This window comes from Lactuca virosa, chromosome 1 (genome assembly GCF_052849685.1).
Source record: "Lactuca virosa cultivar CGN04683 chromosome 1, Lactuca_virosa_CGN04683_v6, whole genome shotgun sequence".
In the NCBI taxonomy this organism is placed as follows: domain Eukaryota; kingdom Viridiplantae; phylum Streptophyta; class Magnoliopsida; order Asterales; family Asteraceae; genus Lactuca; species Lactuca virosa.
In genome coordinates, this window is record NC_136426.1 from 22773789 (window position 1) to 22794432 (window position 20644).

The 20644-nt window shown below is 33.9% G+C and overlaps 1 protein-coding gene and 1 long non-coding RNA gene across 4 annotated transcripts; both read right to left on the bottom strand.

Annotated features, from left to right (window-relative positions):
- Nucleotides 1-6478: 6478 nt before the first annotated feature.
- LOC145142113 (uncharacterized) lies at nt 6479-7467 on the bottom strand. Its single transcript, XR_013723648.1, has 2 exons — nt 7218-7467; nt 6479-7069 (listed from the first exon to the last, which is right to left on the bottom strand). It is a non-coding gene; the product is annotated as an uncharacterized LOC145142113 (long non-coding RNA).
- A 5761-nt stretch (nt 7468-13228) lies between these two features.
- On the bottom strand, nt 13229-15656 carry LOC145143134 (hypersensitive-induced response protein-like protein 1). Of its 3 annotated transcripts, none has more exons than XM_079074814.1 (6): nt 15517-15656; nt 14770-15008; nt 14397-14517; nt 14216-14307; nt 14038-14134; nt 13229-13797 (listed from the first exon to the last, which is right to left on the bottom strand). In XM_079074814.1, exons 2-6 carry the CDS (start codon nt 14956-14958, stop codon nt 13439-13441), a joined length of 858 nt encoding a protein of 285 aa, XP_078930940.1. In that variant the 5' UTR covers nt 14959-15008; nt 15517-15656; the 3' UTR covers nt 13229-13438. The 3 variants fall into 3 exon arrangements, with proteins under 3 accessions (XP_078930940.1, XP_078930933.1, XP_078930945.1); XM_079074807.1 differs by having other exon boundaries at nt 14770-15037; nt 15517-15655; XM_079074819.1 differs by having other exon boundaries at nt 14770-15005; nt 15517-15649.
- Between the last annotated feature and the right edge of the window lie 4988 nt (nt 15657-20644).

Consider the following 20644-nt stretch of genomic DNA (forward strand, 5'->3'; position numbering starts at 1 on the left):
AAAGACGAAAGAAAGGAATGTATTTAATTGTTAATGATAAGAATGTCTCTATCTATAGAATGTATATAATTTACAATCCTTTACAACACTATTCCATAAACAAAATATATTTTTATCGTAATAAATACATAAAGAATAAATAAAAAACCATAATTATTTCAGTAACATAAATAAATAAAATAGAAAACAATATTTTTACAATAACATACTTTAAATGCGTATAATTGACAAGAATATTTTTATCTAATCATTGGAGTTTTTCTTCCTAATCACCACTCACATCATCGTGGTGACAAACATTTTTAGATTATTAGGTCAGAGAGTCTCCTGCTTAGTTTCTTGGTAGTCTCCCTCTGAACGGGGATAGAAATTTAGGCGATCTTCTTTGTGTGAAGACGTTTCCCACTACGTGGTAGGCTGGGGTGGATGGTGGTGTCGCTTTTGATTCCTCATCGTTGATTGGCTCCACATCGCCCATAGATTCGTGCTCCTCAGATTCCATGTCTTCCTCTTGCTCCTCCTTAGGATCCTCTTCCATGTCTTCTTCTGGATCCTTCTCAGGATCCTCTTCCGACCCACTACTTTCTGAAGGTAGTGGTGCATCTCCGTCCAAGGGAATTGGGCTGTCCTCCATGGGTATGTCGGGAAAATATGGGTCACCGAGTACAAGGGGAATTATAGACTCCTCTGCCGGAGGTTCAATCAGCATCCAAAGTTCATCCATCACAAAAAGAAAAATAACTTTAAGTTTATTACTACTTAATTCACATATAAATCATAAAATTTTAAAACTGTAATCATACGTTGTGTTTTGATGTGTGATTATATAATATGTTTCTTAAATTTCCAAGCTTTTAATTTACCAACTACATTTAGTTCTGGTGTGACCTATGTACTATAAAACCTAGTTGAGTATTTGATTTAAAATTTTGAATTTAATTTATTTTTAGTTCTTACATAGATGTTCTCATCGCGGTTTTGAGTTTTATAAAACTCTATATTTTGGTGTTGTGATTATGTATTTTATTTATTTTTATTGGTTAAGGAATATCCTAAACCTAAAAGAGTAAACCCTAGACTATAGCCGTGTTTTCCTAGGAAAATACTTAGTCCACTATAGTCGTTAGCTCTTATACCAATCTGTCACACATCGGTTGGCGGCGGAAACGCCGGGGTTGCGATGCCAACGTTGGATCGCAGTTAACATATATATAATTAATAGTACAAAACTTTAAACATTATTACATACTTCCATTAGTCTAGGTTCAAGAGTTACATCACTTTAGACTGCGAAAATACGACATTTCAGATACTAGTTCAACAAAACATAACTCAAAATAATATAAAGGCATGAACATGTAGGCCAAGAAAAAGACTAGGAAATGGATTTTCCATATTACGAATGCCATAAACTTTCAACTTCTAAGTCCCTGAGAATACACGCGTTTAAATACGTCAACAAAATTGCTGGTGAGTTCTATAGGTTTTGACTCCGTGTATATTGTTAAAAGTGAAATTTTATATAAAAATGAACGACTATCATATTATATAAAAAGTTACTTTTATAACTCAAAGTATAAAATAATAATGAAAAGTATCGACCCGACTTAGGTGTGATTGTAATTATAATTTCATACAAGTATGAATATTCATTTACTTATGATACATAAGTTTAAAATCAATATAACTTTGTATTATATATTATTAAGTGTTTATTTTACTTAAATAACACAGTGACACTTAACTAATGATCTAAGTGTATAACCTTATACTACATACAAATCCTATTTTAACTCGTACTAGTATTCTACCATGTATAAATCCTATTTCAATATTATACAATTGCTTTTTATAGTGAATTTTCGGGCTATGTCGAGTTTATAACCAAACTATGTGACTTTGAATCAGCCTCTGTGAGGCACTCAAAAAAGGTTGTGCTGTAAGTCTCACCAACGCTTCATCAACGCCGTAAATAGGCAAAAGAATAAGAAGTTATCGCCTGTTTCGACTCGTCAGACGGAGTTTATAGCTAGCAACTATAGGTGGGGGTGTCAACCCGTATAGATCTATACACAACGTTCTACTCTCTCAAAGATTAACGGTTATTACAGAGGTCTTTACTAAGTTTGTGTTCTTAGTTGATGAATATTAAACTCACATAGAATCCTGGGTTTTACAATTCTACAAATGTGCATGTTCGAAACTTTAGTTGTAAAGTTTAATAACTTAAGTGTAAAACCACAAAACTTTTCTAGCAAAAACTAGGTAGCATAACGGCTGTGGTTTGACTAAAACCAAATTTCACCCAATGTGAAATCAACCAAATAAACAACAATTTAATCATAGATGTAACGCCCCGATTCTAGAGTATTAATTTATGAATATAATATCTCATGATTTCAAGGTCTACTCGACGAGTTGGTTGCTTGACTCGTCGAGTAGCAGCGAGTTGGTCCACGTGTTTAAGTGACCTACTCACCGAGTCCAAGGAGGGACTCGACGAGTAGGATCTGGAGGATGAAACCCTAATTTACGGGGTTTTGCACCCTATTTAAAGGATCATTGGCCTCCTCAGCCTCCCCTTGCAGCTTCTGATAGTCCATAAACCCTAGTTCGTGTGAGTGTGCTCCATTGGTGTATTTTTTAAACTTTGGAAGAGGATTCTTAATGAGAAGAGCTTGGAGAACAAGTTTCTAGAAGCAAGGAACGTGTGGGATCTGAAATCTACCTCAGTTGGCATCCTTTGGAAAGTATCAAGTCGTTATCTTGACCTCATTTCATTCTAGGTCTCTTTTGGGTGGATTTTAGGAAGCTTTTCTTGTGTTTGAGCTAAGATCTGAAGTTGAAACTTCAGATCTGAGCTCTCATTGGTCTCTAAGTCCATAAAGTTGTCAGCTTTGGCAAGTATGAACCTCCCCTCAAGTGTAAGACTCCTTTACAAGCTTGGTTTGTCATTTTAAGACTTTCGAGCTTTGCATGCACGTAAAGTTTGCAACTTTACGTGATAAACATACATTGGGAAGCTGGATCTACAATATGGAACCATAGCATGGCTTAAAAAGCATCTATATGGATGAAGGACTGAAGGGACTCGGCGAGTTGCATGGTCAACTCGGCGAGTCCGATGAAGATTGTCTTGGACTCGGCGAGTCAGTAGGGTGACTCGGCGAGTCAGTTAGGGTTTTCTCGGTTTTTGGAACGCATGAACTTGACGAGTTGCAAGGGAAACTCGACGAGTTGGCCAAGGAGTTTACGGCCGCAAACATTAGGAACTCGACGAGTCACTCAAGTGACTCGGCGAGTTGGCGAGTTATGCAAGGAACTCGGCGAGTGGATGGTTGTACTCGACGAGTTGAGGTCAACATGGATTGTTGACCTTGACCATTGACTTGGACTTTGACCAAGGGTTGACTAGTTGACTTCCGGGGCATTTTGGGAAATTGAAGAGTTATGAGTATGGTTCTATGGAATATAGGTGGTGGAGTTTGTGGCGGTGACCCAAGAGTTTGAGCTTATCCTTCGAGTCGACGGTTGCGAGGTGAGTTATCCTCATTGTACTCAAGGGTCTAAGGCACCAAGGCCGGCCCTTTGATTTGTTGTTTGGATTGTTACTGTTGTGATATGATAGCTTGGTATCCTGGTAGCTAGGATGGTTGTATGCTAGTATGATCTGTTAGATAGGTATCCTGGTAGATAGGATGGTTGTATGCTAGTATGATCTGTTAGATCGGTATCCTGGTAGATAGGATGGTTGTATGTTAGTGTGATCTGTTAGATCGGTATCCTGGTAGATCGGATGTGGTTATGCTTAGTGACCTATAGTTGGTCTGACTGTCTGTATGCTGATAGGGGATTACCTGATATATGTGCACATGATTGATTGGTGGTTGAGGGTATTCCATCCCGAGGATGATAGGACCCTAGTATGTTGTCCTTATAGACTGTTATTTGATTACCTGATATAGGTGCACATGTTTGATTAGTTATGTTGGCATTCCAACCCGATGGTTAAGGGCGTGGGTTATTCCAACCCGATTGTTGATTGGACCCACAATATGTTGGCATTCCAACCCGATGGTTGAGGGTCTGGGATATTCCATCTCGATGGATGATTGGACCCACAATATGTTGGCATTCCAACCCGATGGTTGAGGGTCTGGGATATTCCATCTCGATGGATGATTGGACCCATAGTATCTGTTATATTTATGTATTGTATGTGGGCATTCCAACCCGATGGTTAAGGGCCTGGGGTATTCCAACCCGATGGTTGATTGGACCCATAGTATGTTGGCATTCCAACCCGATGGTTGAGGGCCTGGGGTATTCCATCCCGATGGATGATTGGACCCATAGTATCTGTTATATCTATGTATTATATGTGGACATTCCAACCCGATGGTTATGGGCCGAGAGTATTCCATCCCGAGGATGATTGGACTCGTAGTATGTTGACATTCCAACCCGATGGTTGAGGGTCTGGGGTATTCCATCCCGATGGATGATTGGACCCACAGTATGCTGTTTGTTATTGTATGTGTATTGTCGTATGTATGAGTATTTTGGGGGTAACTCACTAAGCTTTCGGGCTTACAGTTTCAGCTTATTGTTTCAGGTTCAGCGGATGGCCGCGGGAAGGCGAAGGCGTGACCGTACACTTCCTCGATGATGATTATGATTTCTGGGAACTTTGATGTTTAAACTATTCTGAAAACAAATTGTAATAATTGAATGGTTTTAAATGATTTAAAAAGTTTTAAATTAGCTCAAATTTTATGGATGTTACAATAGATAAAACAAAGCAACTATTATACTGAACAATTATAATATTTCTTTTTACATTCATTCGACATATATAAGTATAAGTGACCACTTTGAAACACACACACACACACACACACACACACACACACACATATATATATATATATATATATATATATATATATATATATATATATATATATATATATATATATATATATATATATATATATATATATATAGAGAGAGAGAGAGAGAGTTAGGTTCAAATGTTTCTACTATCTATTGTGTGAATGTATGATTGGTTCTGGACCAATCATTTTAGTTATTTTAAGAAAGTAATTAATACATATTAAATGCTGGAGATTCAATTAATACTCATTATATCTTTAACATGTTACATGCATTAATTACTTTCTTAAAATAACTAAAATGATTGATCCACAATCAATCCTACATCCACACAATAGATAGTTAAAACACAATAACCTAAACCTATATATATATATATATATATATATATATATATATATATATATAGGGTTAGGTTATTGTATTCTAACTATCTATTGTGTGCATGTAGGATTGATTGTAGACCAATCATTTTAGTTATTTTAAGAAAGTGATTAATAAATATTATTGAATTAAATATAACTGAAAAATATCATCTAATTTAATTACAAATGTATTTTAGTCAATTAATACAGATTTAGTAAAGGAAAATTGCATATTTTAAGGGATCATAGATTCTATTAATTTTAAAAATCCGATTTTACGAATTATAATTCTTTTAATTCGGACATTCTGACAGAATATGTTTATGAGTATATTTTAAAATAAAAATATTCTTGAACCTTAAAATAATAAAAATATTCTTGAACCTATTTCTTGATCATGACTTTAATTTTTTTTTTTGTAGAATAATAAATTCTTGAACCATCAACTGAAGAATAAAAACAAAAATTACATTAGTTCTTATAGAATACGGGTAACAATTGGTAATAATTACATTTATTGTTAAAGAATAAAACAAAAAACACTTTCAAATCGGGGAAAAAAACATCAAAATCTAACAAAGACACTAATACATTCTAAAAGAATAATGTTGCTAGGAATCACTTTCAACTTTGTGGTTTGTTCTTCAAGCATCAACTTATGTGAAAACAAATCCAATTGTAGTTTAGAATCCAATAGTGCATTAGCAAATGAAAAATAAAAAACTAAATTCCTTTGGAAAAATATGCGGACTTGTGAATTGCACCAAAACCAATAACCAAGAATTGTAGAACATGCATAAATCAGTGAGAAAATATCCATATTCCATTCCAACATAACTGAAATTCGTGATTCTATTCCGACAGAATTAGTATTCAAGATTCAATTACCGTATGTATTATGTTGGAAAAATATCAACCATTCCCAATGACATAAAATGAACAAAAAAAACACCCCGTGCATAAATACAATGATTAAAACCACCAATCCACATGCCATAGGTTCAACCGTTCAAGACTTCATAAAATCAAAATGAAGACTTCGTTAAATCAAAATCCAAACTCCATAAACGGAGAAATAAATCACAAAAATTATCAACTGTGGTATATATTTCGTGCAAAAAGAAACAAATCACAAAAATTATCATCTTCTACAACAAGTAATCATCATGCCATAAAGAATTAATAAAAAAACTACTAAATTAGGGGGTGATATAGAATAGTAAATTAAAACAAGCAAATTTTTATTATCACTGTTATATACGTCATTAGGATACAAACAAATAATGACCTCTTCATCATCATCTCATTATCACATTGCTTGAGATAAAAATATAATGTAACAAAATAGAACAAGGACATGTTAAATATATCAACAAGATCACGTTCCATATGATGCTTCCCACTTGATGAGATTATATTTCCAATAAATAATTGGAAACTAAAGCGTTGGAAAATTGATAGATATTTGATAACTACATATAAGATGGTTTTAAAAAAATTCATGATACTAGACAAGAGATGGGGCAGAAGACAGAATTGCACACACTGAAAGTTGAAAACCCAGATTACCCAAAAATAATTGATCAAAAATCAAAACTTACCATCGTTGGTCCTGCTAAGTGCTAAGGCGTAAAGGATGGGGTTTGCCGCTGCCTTGCTACAACAGTGAGGATGCTATGACGCCAGCAAGAGAAAAGAGCGATGAGATCGACATCATGAATAACTGGAATAGGGAAAGCCGGATGACAGACCTGTGTTGCTTGGAGCATCTATTTGATTGCCCACTTGAATATATAAGCTTCCTTAATCTACAAAAAAATAGAATTTACAAGTGCTCATCCATGTTAATGTGATTTGATTGTACACAAATCAAAATCAAAACTTAATTCGTATACGAATAGCTAGCCTGGAAGATATATCTAGAACCTAATAATCGCATAAATAATAAATTCAAACCTTAAATGATCATGGGAAATCCAATGGTTGGTAAATTAGGTCGTCCCCGATGTAGCAAAGCACAATGGCGGCGATTTTATAGAAATAGAGGGAGAAAGATAAATACAACCGAAGAGATGTGTGTGGTTCGTCGGTCAAGTGGTTAGGCTTTAAGATTTTGTAGTAAAGGTTTTTTAAGGGCGACGGTACTGTGTCGATAATAGGGATTTTCCAAAATTACAGAAATTTATTTTTGGTTTATAAAAACAAAATGACTAACCTACCCTTATTTAGATTTTTGAAATGATTGGAGCACAATCATTATTACATCTATACAATAGTTAGTTAAAATACTTAATATATATATATATATATATATATATATATATATATATATATATATATATATATATATATATATATATATATATATATATATATCATGCTCATTTTAGGAACTATCATGACATATATATACATATTATCATTTTGTGTAGCAACATAGCTATAATCCATTATATATATATATATATATATATATATATATATATATATATATATATATATATATATATATATATAATGGATTATAGCTAAGTAAAAAAAAGATTTGTGATTTCTAAGTATTTTTTGTGTATTTTTATGATTTTTATGGGTTTTTTGTTTTTCATAGAACCTAAACTTATATAGGGAAGGGTCATATGGAAAACAAAAAAATCCTAAAAAAACCCTAAAAATCATAAAAATACATAAAAAAATAGTTAGAGATCACAAATTTTTTATTGACTTTATACTCTTAAAAATCGCAACTTTTTTTTATAAATTTGCTGAAAAAAAAATTAAAAAATCAATTTTTTTTGGTTTTTTATCTAAAAGAATTCCAGCGAAATTATATAAAAAGTTGCGATTTTTAAGAATATAAAGTCAAAAAAAAGATTTGTAATCTCTAAATATTTTTTATGCATTTTTATGATTTTTAGGGTTTTTGTTTTCCATAGAACCTAAACTTTTATATATATATATATATATATATATATATATATATATATATATATATATATATATATATATATATATATATATGATCTTTTTATGTACAAAATATGTATATACACTTTATAATCATTTTATGTAGTAAATTAACATAAAATGAGTTATGTGTATATTTTTATAATATGATGATTGATATTGTTACTTGTTAATGATATGTACATATAAATGTAAATTTAACGTAAATATTACGAGTAACATACATATAAACGTAATATAAGTTTAAAAAGACTTGTGTAACGCCCCTACTCTCAGGTACCGATTTTATAAGAATTTTCTTGTTTTAAGGTCTACTCGACGAGTTGGTTGCCCTACTCGTCGAGTAGCAGCGGGGTGATCCGCGTGTTTTAGTGACCTACTCGCCGAGTCCAAGAAGGGACTCGACGAGTAGGAGCTGGCAGATGAAACCCTAAATTTCGGGGATTTGCACCCTATTTAAGAACCACTTATTTCCCTTAGCCTCTCTTACGGCCTCCCTTGAGTTCAGAAACCCTAATTAGTGGTTGCTCACTATAAATTGTGTGCTCTTTAGCTTGGAAGAGGGATCCTTGGAGTAAAAGCTTGGAGTTCAAGAAGTTTGGAGCAAGAGGCTGTTGTAGATCCAGATTCTTTTTTGTCTTGGTATCATTTTGGAGGTAACAAGTTGTTACCTTGACTCTCTCTTAGTTAGATCTCTTCATTTATGGGTTGGGATTTTAGGGTTTTGTAGTGGTTCTCCGATTTGGGTTCGAGATCTGAGGTAGCAACCTCAGATCTGGACTCCTTCATCCCCTCTTTATCATAAAGTTCCAGTCTTTGTTGAGCTATGGCCTTTCCCTTGCCCTAAGCCACTCCTTTAGCTTGTTTTGGGCCATTTTCATCTTGCATGCACGTAAAGTTTGCAAATTTACGTGAAAAACATGCCCTAGGAGCTTAGATCTGCAGTTTGGAGGCTTTGCATGGCTTAAAAAGCATCAGTATGGATGAAGGACTAAAGGAACTCGGCGAGTCGCAAGGTCGACTCGGCGAGTCATATGAAGATGGTCATCGAACTCGACGAGTTGGATGAACAACTCAGCGAGTCCGATGAAGATTGCCGAGGGCTCGGCGAGTCAGATGAGAGACTCGACGAGTCGGCTAGGGTTTTCCCAACCTTTGGACACGTATGAACGCGGCGAGTTGTAAGGGGAAAACTCGCCAAGTTGGCCGAGGAGTTACGGCCACTGACACTAGGAACTCGACGAGTCATTCAAGTGACTTGGCGAGTTGGTGAGCATGAAAGAAACTCGGCGAGTGACTGGTTGTACTCGACGAGTTGAGGTCAACATGGACTGTTGACTTTGACAGTTGACTTGGACCTTGACCACGGGTTGACTTTTGGGCTTCTGGGACATTTTGGGAAATTGGAAATTTACCAGCATGGTTCTATGGTGCATTTAGGTGGTGGAGTAGTACCGGCAATCCAAGAGCTTGAGTTTATCTTCGAGTCAACAGTACGAGGTGAGTGCTCCTCACTATATCAATAGGGTCTACGGCACCAAGGCCGACCCTTTATGATTGCATCCTGGTTTAGGATGTTGCTATGCTATGTGATCTGTTAGATCCGTATGATTATCTGTATATATGTTAGTGACCTGGTTAGGTCGGTATCCTGGTTTTAGGATGTTGCTATGCTATGTGATCTGTTAGATCCGTATGATTATCTGTATATATGTTAGTGACCTGGTTAGGTCGGTATCCTGGTTTTAGGATGTTGCTGTGCTATGTGATCTGTTAGATCCGTATGATTTTCTGCACATATGTTAGTGACCTGGTTAGGTCGGTATCCTAATTATAGGATGTTGTTATGCTATTTGATCTGTTAGATCGGTTGACCGTTATATATGCTAGCGTATGATATGTATGTGCACATGTTTGTTTGATTGGGGGTTTGGGTTGAGGCGGTCCTGCTTTGTGCTGAAGGCCAACATACCCAGGGCGGTCCTGATAGACTACAGACCCAGGAGGGTATGATAGTCAGACCGAAGGCCCGACGAGTGGTCCGGATAGGCTGAAGGCCCTACGAGGCGGTCCAGATGTGCCGAAGGCTCGAAGAGCGGTCCAGATAGATTGAAGGCAGGCGAGGCGGTCCAGTCAGGCTGAAGGCTCATCAAGCAAGCTGTTCTATGTTTGTTTATATGATATGATTATGGTTATGAGGTTGGTATTTTGGGGGTAACTCACTAAGCCTCGGGCTTACAGTTTCAGTTTATCGTTTCAAGTACATCAGGGGATCGCGGCAAGGCGAAGACGTGATCGTACAACTCCTCATGTTTTATTTATGTTCCTGGGATGAACTCTGATATTAGACTATTTTGAAAACAAATTTGTAATAACTACTGGTTTTAAATGTTTTGAAAAGTTTTAAATTGGCTTGAATTTTATAGGTGTTACAACTTGTGTAAACTTAAACAACATAAATAAACATAGATGAATGAAAAATGACGTAGATAACGTAAATAAGCATCAATAATGTGAATAAACGTAAGAAACGTAAATTAATGTAAATTGAAATGCGAATAAATGTAAAAATTTAAAGTGTTTGTATTCTTCTCTGAAAGATTTACAAAGGTAAAAGGAGCCGTAAAACTCACTATAGTTGCGTGAAATTCGTTTGTTTCGATTATTGGGATTCGACCCGCGTTTTCTCTTTTTTCAAATGGTGAGCTTTTTGAACGAAACAACTCTCGAAACAACACTCATCGGAGGTACACACGCCGCCGACCATGGTAAAATGGTCTTTTTTAAGGGACTATGGATATACAGTGCAATTTCTTTAAACCAGAGGGATGTATCTTGTCAAAATTTTAAAGATTGAAATGAAAGTGCGAATCTAACCAAACTACAAGGACCAAAACTTTAATTTACTCTTTATATATATATATATATATATATATATATATATATATATATATATATATAAATTATGACCTACCTTAATGTTTTTGTCAAAAGAAATACATGTATAAATCAAGATTTTCAAAGCCTATTTTTAGTTTTTTCAATTTTATTGTTTTCATTTAAAATAGTGAACCGTGTGGTTTTACCTTTTAGACTCGCTACTGTCAAGGGTGCTACCCCAACCCTCGTGTTCCCAAGTTTACTTTAGTTTATCTGAACATGCACTCCGCATCTCCAAACTGGTGTTATAGCTAAAGACTTGATAACTCAGTCACCGACAATTGAAAATTGGCAGGAAATCATGGAAAGACATTGGTCAATCTTCAGTCAGTTTCTTTAAAAAGAAACTGTGAATCCAACTCTTTAAACAAACAAAACCAATATTTTTGACTTTTAATTATTTCAAATTTGTGGGTGAACCAAGAAAGTTATTTACATCAATAACTTAAAATCAAGTGAATGATCTACCAATTCCAAATATGTGGATGTAATAATACAATCCACGTCTAAAATTCTCTTTTAATCTCTATATAAATATGAAATTTTAACGGATAGTGTATTGAAAGAGAAATTGGTTCTGATGAATTAAAAAACATAGGTAGAACGGATGATATGTCGATTTACATGTAATGATTAGTTATCTATCATCTCTCTTTTAAATTTTCATCGGGTCAACTTGACTGAAAAGTCTTTAAATTGTTTTATTAGAATTAACATGAAGATCTGCAGAAAGATGACATGTTCAATTTATTGATGAACAACCAATTCTGTACAACCAATAGTCTCATGAACATTTATCATAGAAGTCTTATTATTTATCTTAAAATATTTGTTCAAATTTAATCATATCTTGTGGTCACAGAAAGAAACCATTTTATGATTATTTTTTTTAAGACCCTCAATTTAAAATGTTAGAAATCAACCTCAAACTTATTAACGCGGCATATATAACAAGTAACAACCATACAATGTTTTCTCCACATCTTGAATATAATGGCTCACATCATTATCGTAGGCCATGATCTTTTAAATGGTAATGCGACATTTGTGGGGTATAGACATATCCAAGGCCACAACTTTTATGGTTGACTTTCTATCAACGTCAAAATTAGTCAAGACATTTGACTTTAAAAGGTTGAACATCCTTAATAAAATCACAAAGATTCCCATGTTAGTAATTCATTTCTCATATATTAGTTTTATTTTTTTTGGATTTTAGCATGTTTAGAAAACAAAAATAGCGAAAAAAAAAATACATAAATATTTATCGTATAGAATCAAGGAATGGGAGAGAAGGGAAAATGGCAAGGCAACCGAAAAGGAAAAACATGAAAAGAAAGAGAAACACGAGGGCAGTGAGAATGGGGGCCGAGAAAAAGGCACGAAAAAGGCTAAAGATTAGAAGAAAACGAAGAACCGCAACAAGGTTGGTGGTAAGGGTGGAAAGGCGAAGAAGAAAAAGAATCCTCAAGATAAAAAGGATCCAAAAAAGCTAAAAAGTCGAGCTTGAGAGAAATTGATATGAATGATGTCTGCCTATGTAATCATATAGTTAATATTAAAACAAAGTTGTAAACCTTCCAAATGACAATATGAAAATGGTAATTTATATCGATATGTGTTGATGTTTGTCCTAATGATATCATGTGACATGGAAATCAGGTACCAATGCTCATAAGGGAGCCCGTCCACATTGGAATTTGAACTCTTAGACATTAGTTGTGCGTCTATAACCTTGTATAAGATGTAGATAAGGTAAACAACGGCTCATTAGCTGGTTGAAACAATTGTCTAAAACCCATAAAGAGCCCAATCTACAAACCATTAGATGGCTGACACAACTGCTCAAATCCCATAAAAACCCAATCTATATTGGAATTGAAACTCCACACCGTTGCCAAAACTCGAAACTAGTTTATGCAAAGATACACCACCTTGGAACCAACTAACGTAAGCATAAGCATATTGCTTAAATTACAAATCTACCTGACTTGGGTTCAACCAAGGGATGTATTAGAACAAATTAATGACACCATGGTCTACTCATTAAACTTCTAGATGAATTCACACAAAAATCTTGCATTTTTATTTCGTATTTTCATAAAAAGATGAACCCCATTCCCGAACATCCCAACAAGCAAAATCCACGACCGATATTATTTTGTTTTTTTCATGAAGACTCAACCAAAACAAACATATAAACTATAGGCAAACGAATGCAAGAAACAAAACCATATACATATGATATACTTGCACGATAAAGTTCCAAATCATTAGGTGGTGGCGGAACCCTGAAGAAGTCCATCACGTATTTGATTAGCGACCTCACGAACCGCACCCGGTCCATGAGGGATAAACACAGCCGATGATTTGGAAGATGCACCAATGTCCTTCATTGTGTCAAAATACTGAGTCACTAAAACCATGTCCATAACATCTTTTGCAGTCGTTCCTGGAACATTCACCGAAAACCCCAACACACTGTCTCTCAAACCGTCCACAATCGCCTGCCGTTGACGGGCTATACCCAATCCCGACAAATATTTTGACTCCGCCTCCCCCTCGGCTCTCTTGATTTGAAGAATTTTCTCCGCTTCTGCTTTTTCAGTAGCTGCCATCCTAAATCTTGCAGCTGCAGATAAAGTATTGTATGTCTGAATAAAGTGTTGTCTGGATAAATGATGATAAAAAAGTATCTGACAAAATGACGTCACACGTGGAATATTGGATATTGTGAAATTTGTTTTTTGAAATGTAAGGATGAAATGGTTTATTCAGTCTAGAAAAAAAAAACAGACGTTATGTATACAATACTTTTTCGAGATAGACATCGTTACACATTCAACAAATATATTATGGTTCACAAATTTACCTGCGTTGATCTCATTCATTGCTTTCTTTACATGCTCATCTGGTTCTATATCAACAATCAATGTTTGAACTATCTCGTATCCATACGCAGACATAGCCTGCATTCAAGAATCAGGATTCCGATTCATTAATATTAAAATATGAAAAACTGATAATTCTATATATATAAATTAAAAAACCTTTTCGAGTTCTTGCTCAACAGCCTTGGCAATTTCGTTCTTTTGTTCAAAAGTATCATCCAAATTGTGCTTTGGTACAAAAGCTCTTATGACTACAAGTCAAGAACATGCCATATTAAATCAATCACAACAATATAAAAATATATTATTTGAAAATTGATGAAGGATTGAAGGTTTGTACCATCAAAAACATAGGCCTGGATTTGGGCCTTTGTGTTGCTGAGTTTATAGAAGGCATCACTTGCCTTATCAGCAAGAGCACGGTATTGTATCGAAGCCACAACATTCACAAAAACATTATCCTGAAAAAAAAAAATAAGACACTATTTCAGTTACACAAATGGGAATCAACCAAGATCAGAATATAAATTGATTCTGCAATCTCCAAGCTACCAATGAACTGGCCCACACTCTCAGCATCATGTGAGATGTAAATGAGGTACACAGTGGCCCACTAGATAGTTGGCATAAAAGCCCAATGCCCACCAAGGAAATATAAGTGAAGGCATGTGTTTAAATAAGGGGTATAATGGTAATTGAAGGGGAAACAAGACCTTTGTTTTGGTCTCACACTTAACATCCAACTGCTGAACTCTAAGAGTAAGATGACCGGCTAGTTGTTTTCCAAATATCCAAGGAACACAATGACATCCAGGCTCCAAAACATCATCAAATTTCCCAAATGATTCCTTGATAGCAACAGTAGATTGGTCTACTTGAACCAAACACAGTAGGTTTCCCATGATTCTACACCAAAGCCACTATAAGAAGACGCCTTAATTTGCAGCCTCTACTGCACAGAAATTTCCACAAACACCTTAGCTGCAAATACAAGATTTCTCAATTAAAGACCTAAAAAAGATTTGAAATGATAACGACTCCAGATTGATCATTTAAACTCATCCAAACACCTAAAACCAAGCCATTAATCTAATGGGAAAATACATAATTGTGGCAAACGAAGATAGTAAAGAAACAAATCAATGAAAACGAATCTTGATGGGACGGGTTTTCTTTAATCCAAATTATGTTATCAATTAAGCCCAATAAACAAGTAATTTCGAAGCAATCACTCCAAGCACATAATATTACATATTTCCAGTAATATTCTTGATAACTTCCAGCAACACAAATTCTAAATTACCAAAGTCAAAAGAACTAATGGCATTAAAACGTTCAGTGACAAGAAAATCAAGAAACCCTTTCGAAAACATCTTTGTTCATATCAAAAAAGAAACCCAGCATGCTCATGGGTGCAAACATACATCTATAATTTGTATACATCAAGAAGAAGGTCATACCGGGAGAGAGACGTTGAAAAGCTGGAGGGTGGTTGCAGAAGACAGGGAACGGTTACGGGTAACGAACGACAAATTTATAGAAGCAAGATTGAGAGAGATACAAATTTTACAAAGTACAAACAAACATCAGAACATCAGATGCAGCTGGCATTTTAGTTTTTAGTGGACGAAGAAATCGAAAACTATGTCCACTTGTCCATTTCAGTGATATTTTATAAAAGTGGTCCTCTTATTTATTAACTTGTCCAATTCAAGTACACACTTTGATTTCTAGATCAACAACATAAAGTGGCCATACGTTTCTAATAAATCCCATTTATTTATCCCATGCCCTCAAAGATTGAATTTTTAAGCAACCGAAAACGGCCCACACCAAACAGTCCTCTTGGCAAGATTTGCCGTTATGATTTTTTTTGTCACTATAATAAATCGTACATTCTTGTAGTGTAGGTTCGGTTATGGTATTTTACATCCTGATTGCTTCTTCATAAATTTACATGTGAAATTGGATTAGAAGTATATTTTGTTCTGGTTTAACAATTAAATTACAAATATGATATTTTAAATTTATTGTTTGAAATTATACTGGTTGCTTAGGGAGGAGGGAGTTATTCCCTCCAACCCACTGAACACACTGCAACATCAGTTTTTTCTTTCATTTTTCTTCATTTTTTCCAACCCACAATACACGGAAACCCTATCTTTTTGAACCCACTCAACCCATTCAATTAAAAAAAAATACAAAACAATTAAGGTAAATCTTAATTAGCAATAAAGTTGTCGCCGATACCATTCCCGCTTCAACGAGTTGTTTAATTGGTTTCACTAACCCACTTCATCATCATCTCTCTCTCTCTACTTTCTCTCTCTCATTTTCTCTTGTACCATGTGTTTTAAAACTTGTATCTTAGTTGTTTTGTATTTTTTTTAATTGATTGAGTTGAGTGGGTTGAGAAAGATAAGATTTCCGTGTGTTGTGGGTTGGGAAAGATGAAGAAAAAGAAGAGACAAAAATTGATGTGACAGTGAGTTCAATGGGTTGGGAGGGAATGACTCCCTCCTCCCTTATAGGTGGGACATCAACAGACAAATGGAACATAAAACAATCATTTTGCAGTTACAGATCTTTGTGTAGACCCCTGATATTTCTACTAAAACTATTTTTGTTTTAAGGGTAAGTACCTACAGCCTTGAATGTCATAGATCAATCTATAGCTTAAGGTGTTCCATATAAAAGTTTATATGCAAGAAGTGATAACTTACATTCATTTATCCATTTATTATAACATATACTACTTTCATTTTTTCTATTATAGCATCTTACTTTGAAAAATCTATCCAGGTATTGCAATATAATCCAAATACAAAGCAATTTATTATTGCTATAATTGATCTTACTTTGACTTTTTCTCATCATGGCATCTGATAAGAACAAAATTGATAGACTAATTTTTATATGATTGAATGAAAAGAGATGATTACAAGATTTTATTGGCTTTCGAGAGGCCAAGTCTCCCCAAAAGGGCGACTTCTACTCAATATGTCAAAGATAGATGACTGACCAACCTAAATTTATATTTAAGCTAAGCTAAATCGAGCCAACTAGGAGAGTTATCAAATTGCCCCTTCTCTAATCTTTTATTACATACCTGGCACTTCTACTTATTTCCCTTAGAGCTACTAAGAAGTGTAACAACATCCTACTTTGAAAAAGCTTAAAATTACAATGCAGTAAAATAGTAAAATAAGAGGGTGCTATAATAAAAAAAGTAAATAAAGTAGGTTGCTATTTCGTGCATCTAGCGCTATATCTAAAAACAAGAAAGACATTGTTATTTCTAGCTCATGAGTTGCTTACACTAAATGAAAGTACGTTGCTATTTCTTGAACAAGTGGTGTTTATTAGTGTAGAAGATCTCATACCCACAAGCTTAGAGACTTCATTAACATTAGATTTATTATGGATGGTTTGTCTGGTGTTCTGGTATAAACAAATGCAAGTCGGGATCTGTTGAAGAAGATGACATCATTAAAATATTGGAAGTGTTGGAAAAGTTGCAGGAAAGTTTGTGTATTGATAAGGATGTTTTTTCAACAGTTGTTAGGGCCTCGATGCACAATTTACTGATTAAGAAATAGTATTCGTCTGAAAGACATGGATTACAAAAAGAGGACGAAATAATGTAAATGGAATACGTTATATTCATCGGTAATGTTTTATTTAATTTATGTGTGTTTTAAGCCATTTGCTTTAGAAATTATCGATTTAAAATTCTGTTTAATTGAGTTATTTTGGGTTGGAATTTGGGTAATTGGACACATTTGATATAGAACCTAGTTTTACCATTATAGTCATAGGACCATATATATATATATATTTTTTGTTTTGTTTTTTTTATCATATTATCTTCTTTCTCGGTGTCCATGTTGAAAAAACCAGCAAAGGTTTTTATAGAATTCATCCTTAATTAGAATGACTTTTATATCATTTTCCTATTTCGTCTAATGCCTTGGTTGGTGTCACGAAGTTTGCATTTTCACATTTCTTGCATTAGACAATTGAAATAATGACTCTATGTTTACGTGTTTGTGTTTTAACTTTTAAACGCCTCGCCTATATGGATATATCAAAATTATAATTTTATTATTGACATGTCAAATATGGAAAATAAATAAGTAGAATTACAATTTAGTGGTGTTTGTGATTGAGTTTTAAAACTTATTAGTTTTTCAAAAGGTCTAACAAGTTTAAAAAAATATTTGGTAAAACAATGTTTTTCAAAATAGTTTTTTACTGTCTCTAAAAATGAGTTTTTAAGAAGTTACAATATTCTTACTTTTGATGACAACTTATAACTTATTTAGATAAAAAGACTATAATACCCGCTCCCCCATTAAATAAACCTATCCTCTTTATACAAATCTTCCACACTCCCTTCTTGAATACGAGTTCACGCCTTTGATTTGTCTTCAAACATATCATTTTGGGATAATTTCGAATATACCCTTATTAAACGTGTAAATATCGTATTTGCCCGATTTAAACTCTAAATATCATATTTGCCCTTCTTAATGTTTTAAAATATCGTATTTGCCCAAATCTATTTTTTAAATAGTTTTTATTATTTAAGAATCCATTTTTATATTTTAAAATCATTAAAAATAAAAAAGTAACCAAATGGACCACAATACCCTTGCTTTTAAGATTTCTTAGCATGATCGTTCATATGTAACCCTTACCGCGTCTTTTTTTTGGCCTTCTGCCAATTTTTTGTTGCAATCCAATAATTATGAGGTAATTTTATGTTTTTATTTGTTAATTGATTATTTGTTAATTAATTATCAGTCATTAACCTACTTTGTTGTCTTCATCTTGAAGCTGATGAACATTTCCCCACAATTCAACAGGTGTCACAAACATTAGTCTCTTAGTAATCTCCTATTATAATTATCCGGATTCATCATCTAATAAAAAAGAAGAATACAATTAAAAATAAAAATAAAAAACCTTCAAAGTTGTGATTACTTTGCTTTGTGAATGGAATGTGAACAGAGAAGTACACCATATTTGACAAGCTCACTAAGACAACGAGGCCATTTGTACTTATGAGGGTTTTCAAAAAGCATAACTTCGAGTGTCTAAAATGAAAAGTTGAAATGCACAGTCAAGGCAAGTGATTTCGAATACAGGATTGATAAATTTGCATAAAAAACACGTTATATATGAAACAACAACCAGAGCAGTAAAACCTCGTGTGAATGATTCTTTCTATTTATAAATGAAGGGTATTATCGGCTATTTAGTTATTTTTTTAGTTTTAATGACTTAAAATTATAAAAAAATGATTATTAAATAATAAAAAATATTAAAAATATATATTTGGGTAAATTTGATATTTTAAAACATTAACAAGGATAAATATGATATTTAAAGTTTAGGTCGGACAAATACGATATTTAGTCGTTTAATAAGGGTATATACGAAATTCTCCCTATCCTTTTTTGTCATTTAATGTATATAAATTAATCCAAACACTTTAAAAAAATTTATCAACTTATAGTTTTTTGTCGGCACTAATTTAAACATTAACATGGCTTTTATTATTTGGACACACATAACATAAGCCAACTCATTTTGCTTTGTTTTGCCATCTTTAGCATTAGATTTTGCATGCAATTGTGTTTCAATTTGGATTGCAACAAGTCGGGTTTGGGGTTGGTAATGAGTTTTTAACATAATACATCTCAAACAAGCAAGCGTCAAAAGGTCCCTTAATTTAACATTACATGGCTAATATATAGATTGTGCATTCAAAGTATTGATATCTGGCAATCCTTCATTCTATTTTATTGCCAAAGGCCCAAACTATTTATCAACCAATTGTTTTTCAATATGCAAACAGTAAGTTTCACATCCTTCGGTAGATGACTTCTCACGTTTAAACGTTTAAACCCTCCTGCCTAGTGCCTACTTTTTCTGGCAATGTCTTGTCCCTAAATACCGATCATGTGCAAGGCACATGACCATGACCTTATCTTAAACAATGGTGTTTACAAAATTATTGACTACCTCCTTATACATCAATTATCTTGGATTTCAGCTACAACATCCAAACATTTAAAATAAACCTACTCTTAGACAATTGACATTAGTAAATAGTAAGGCAATATCATGGGAAATTTGAGTAGGTCAGTAGTCATGCATGCTTGAACATTTTCATGCTAAGCCAGTATACAGCAACCACAAGCAACGGAAGTGTCAAAGGCACCAAGAAGCAATAATACCTGTTGTGTTGCATCATCAGAAACCAAACCTTGGGATTTAATTATTTAAACAAAAAACATGACATGGTAAACCACTAGACCTCAAATGCCATATCATACCTGTCATTTTGTATTGCAAAGATAATATCCGAATGAGGGACTAGTTTTGATATAACTGCAGTATAAAGAAAACCACCAAAGAAAGTCAGACCCAAATATAACCAACAATCCTCCCCAAAACACTCTCTCGTTGCCACTTATAAATCCTGACATCATCATCACATAATTAATTCCCCAATCCTTTCAACCAAAACCCTACTTCCTGGAGAAAAATAGAAATGATTTAATATATAGATTAATTACA

Coding starts and splice junctions, on each gene's coding strand:
- LOC145143134 (XM_079074814.1), bottom strand. CDS start 14,958: ATGGGAAACCTACTGTGTTTGGTTCAAGTAGACCAATCTACTGTTGCT. Junction 14,518..14,769: donor AGTGTGAGACCAAAACAAAG/GTCTTGTTTCCC, acceptor TTTTTTTTTCAG/GATAATGTTTTTGTGAATGT. Junction 14,308..14,396: donor CCAGGCCTATGTTTTTGATG/GTACAAACCTTC, acceptor CTTGACTTGTAG/TCATAAGAGCTTTTGTACCA.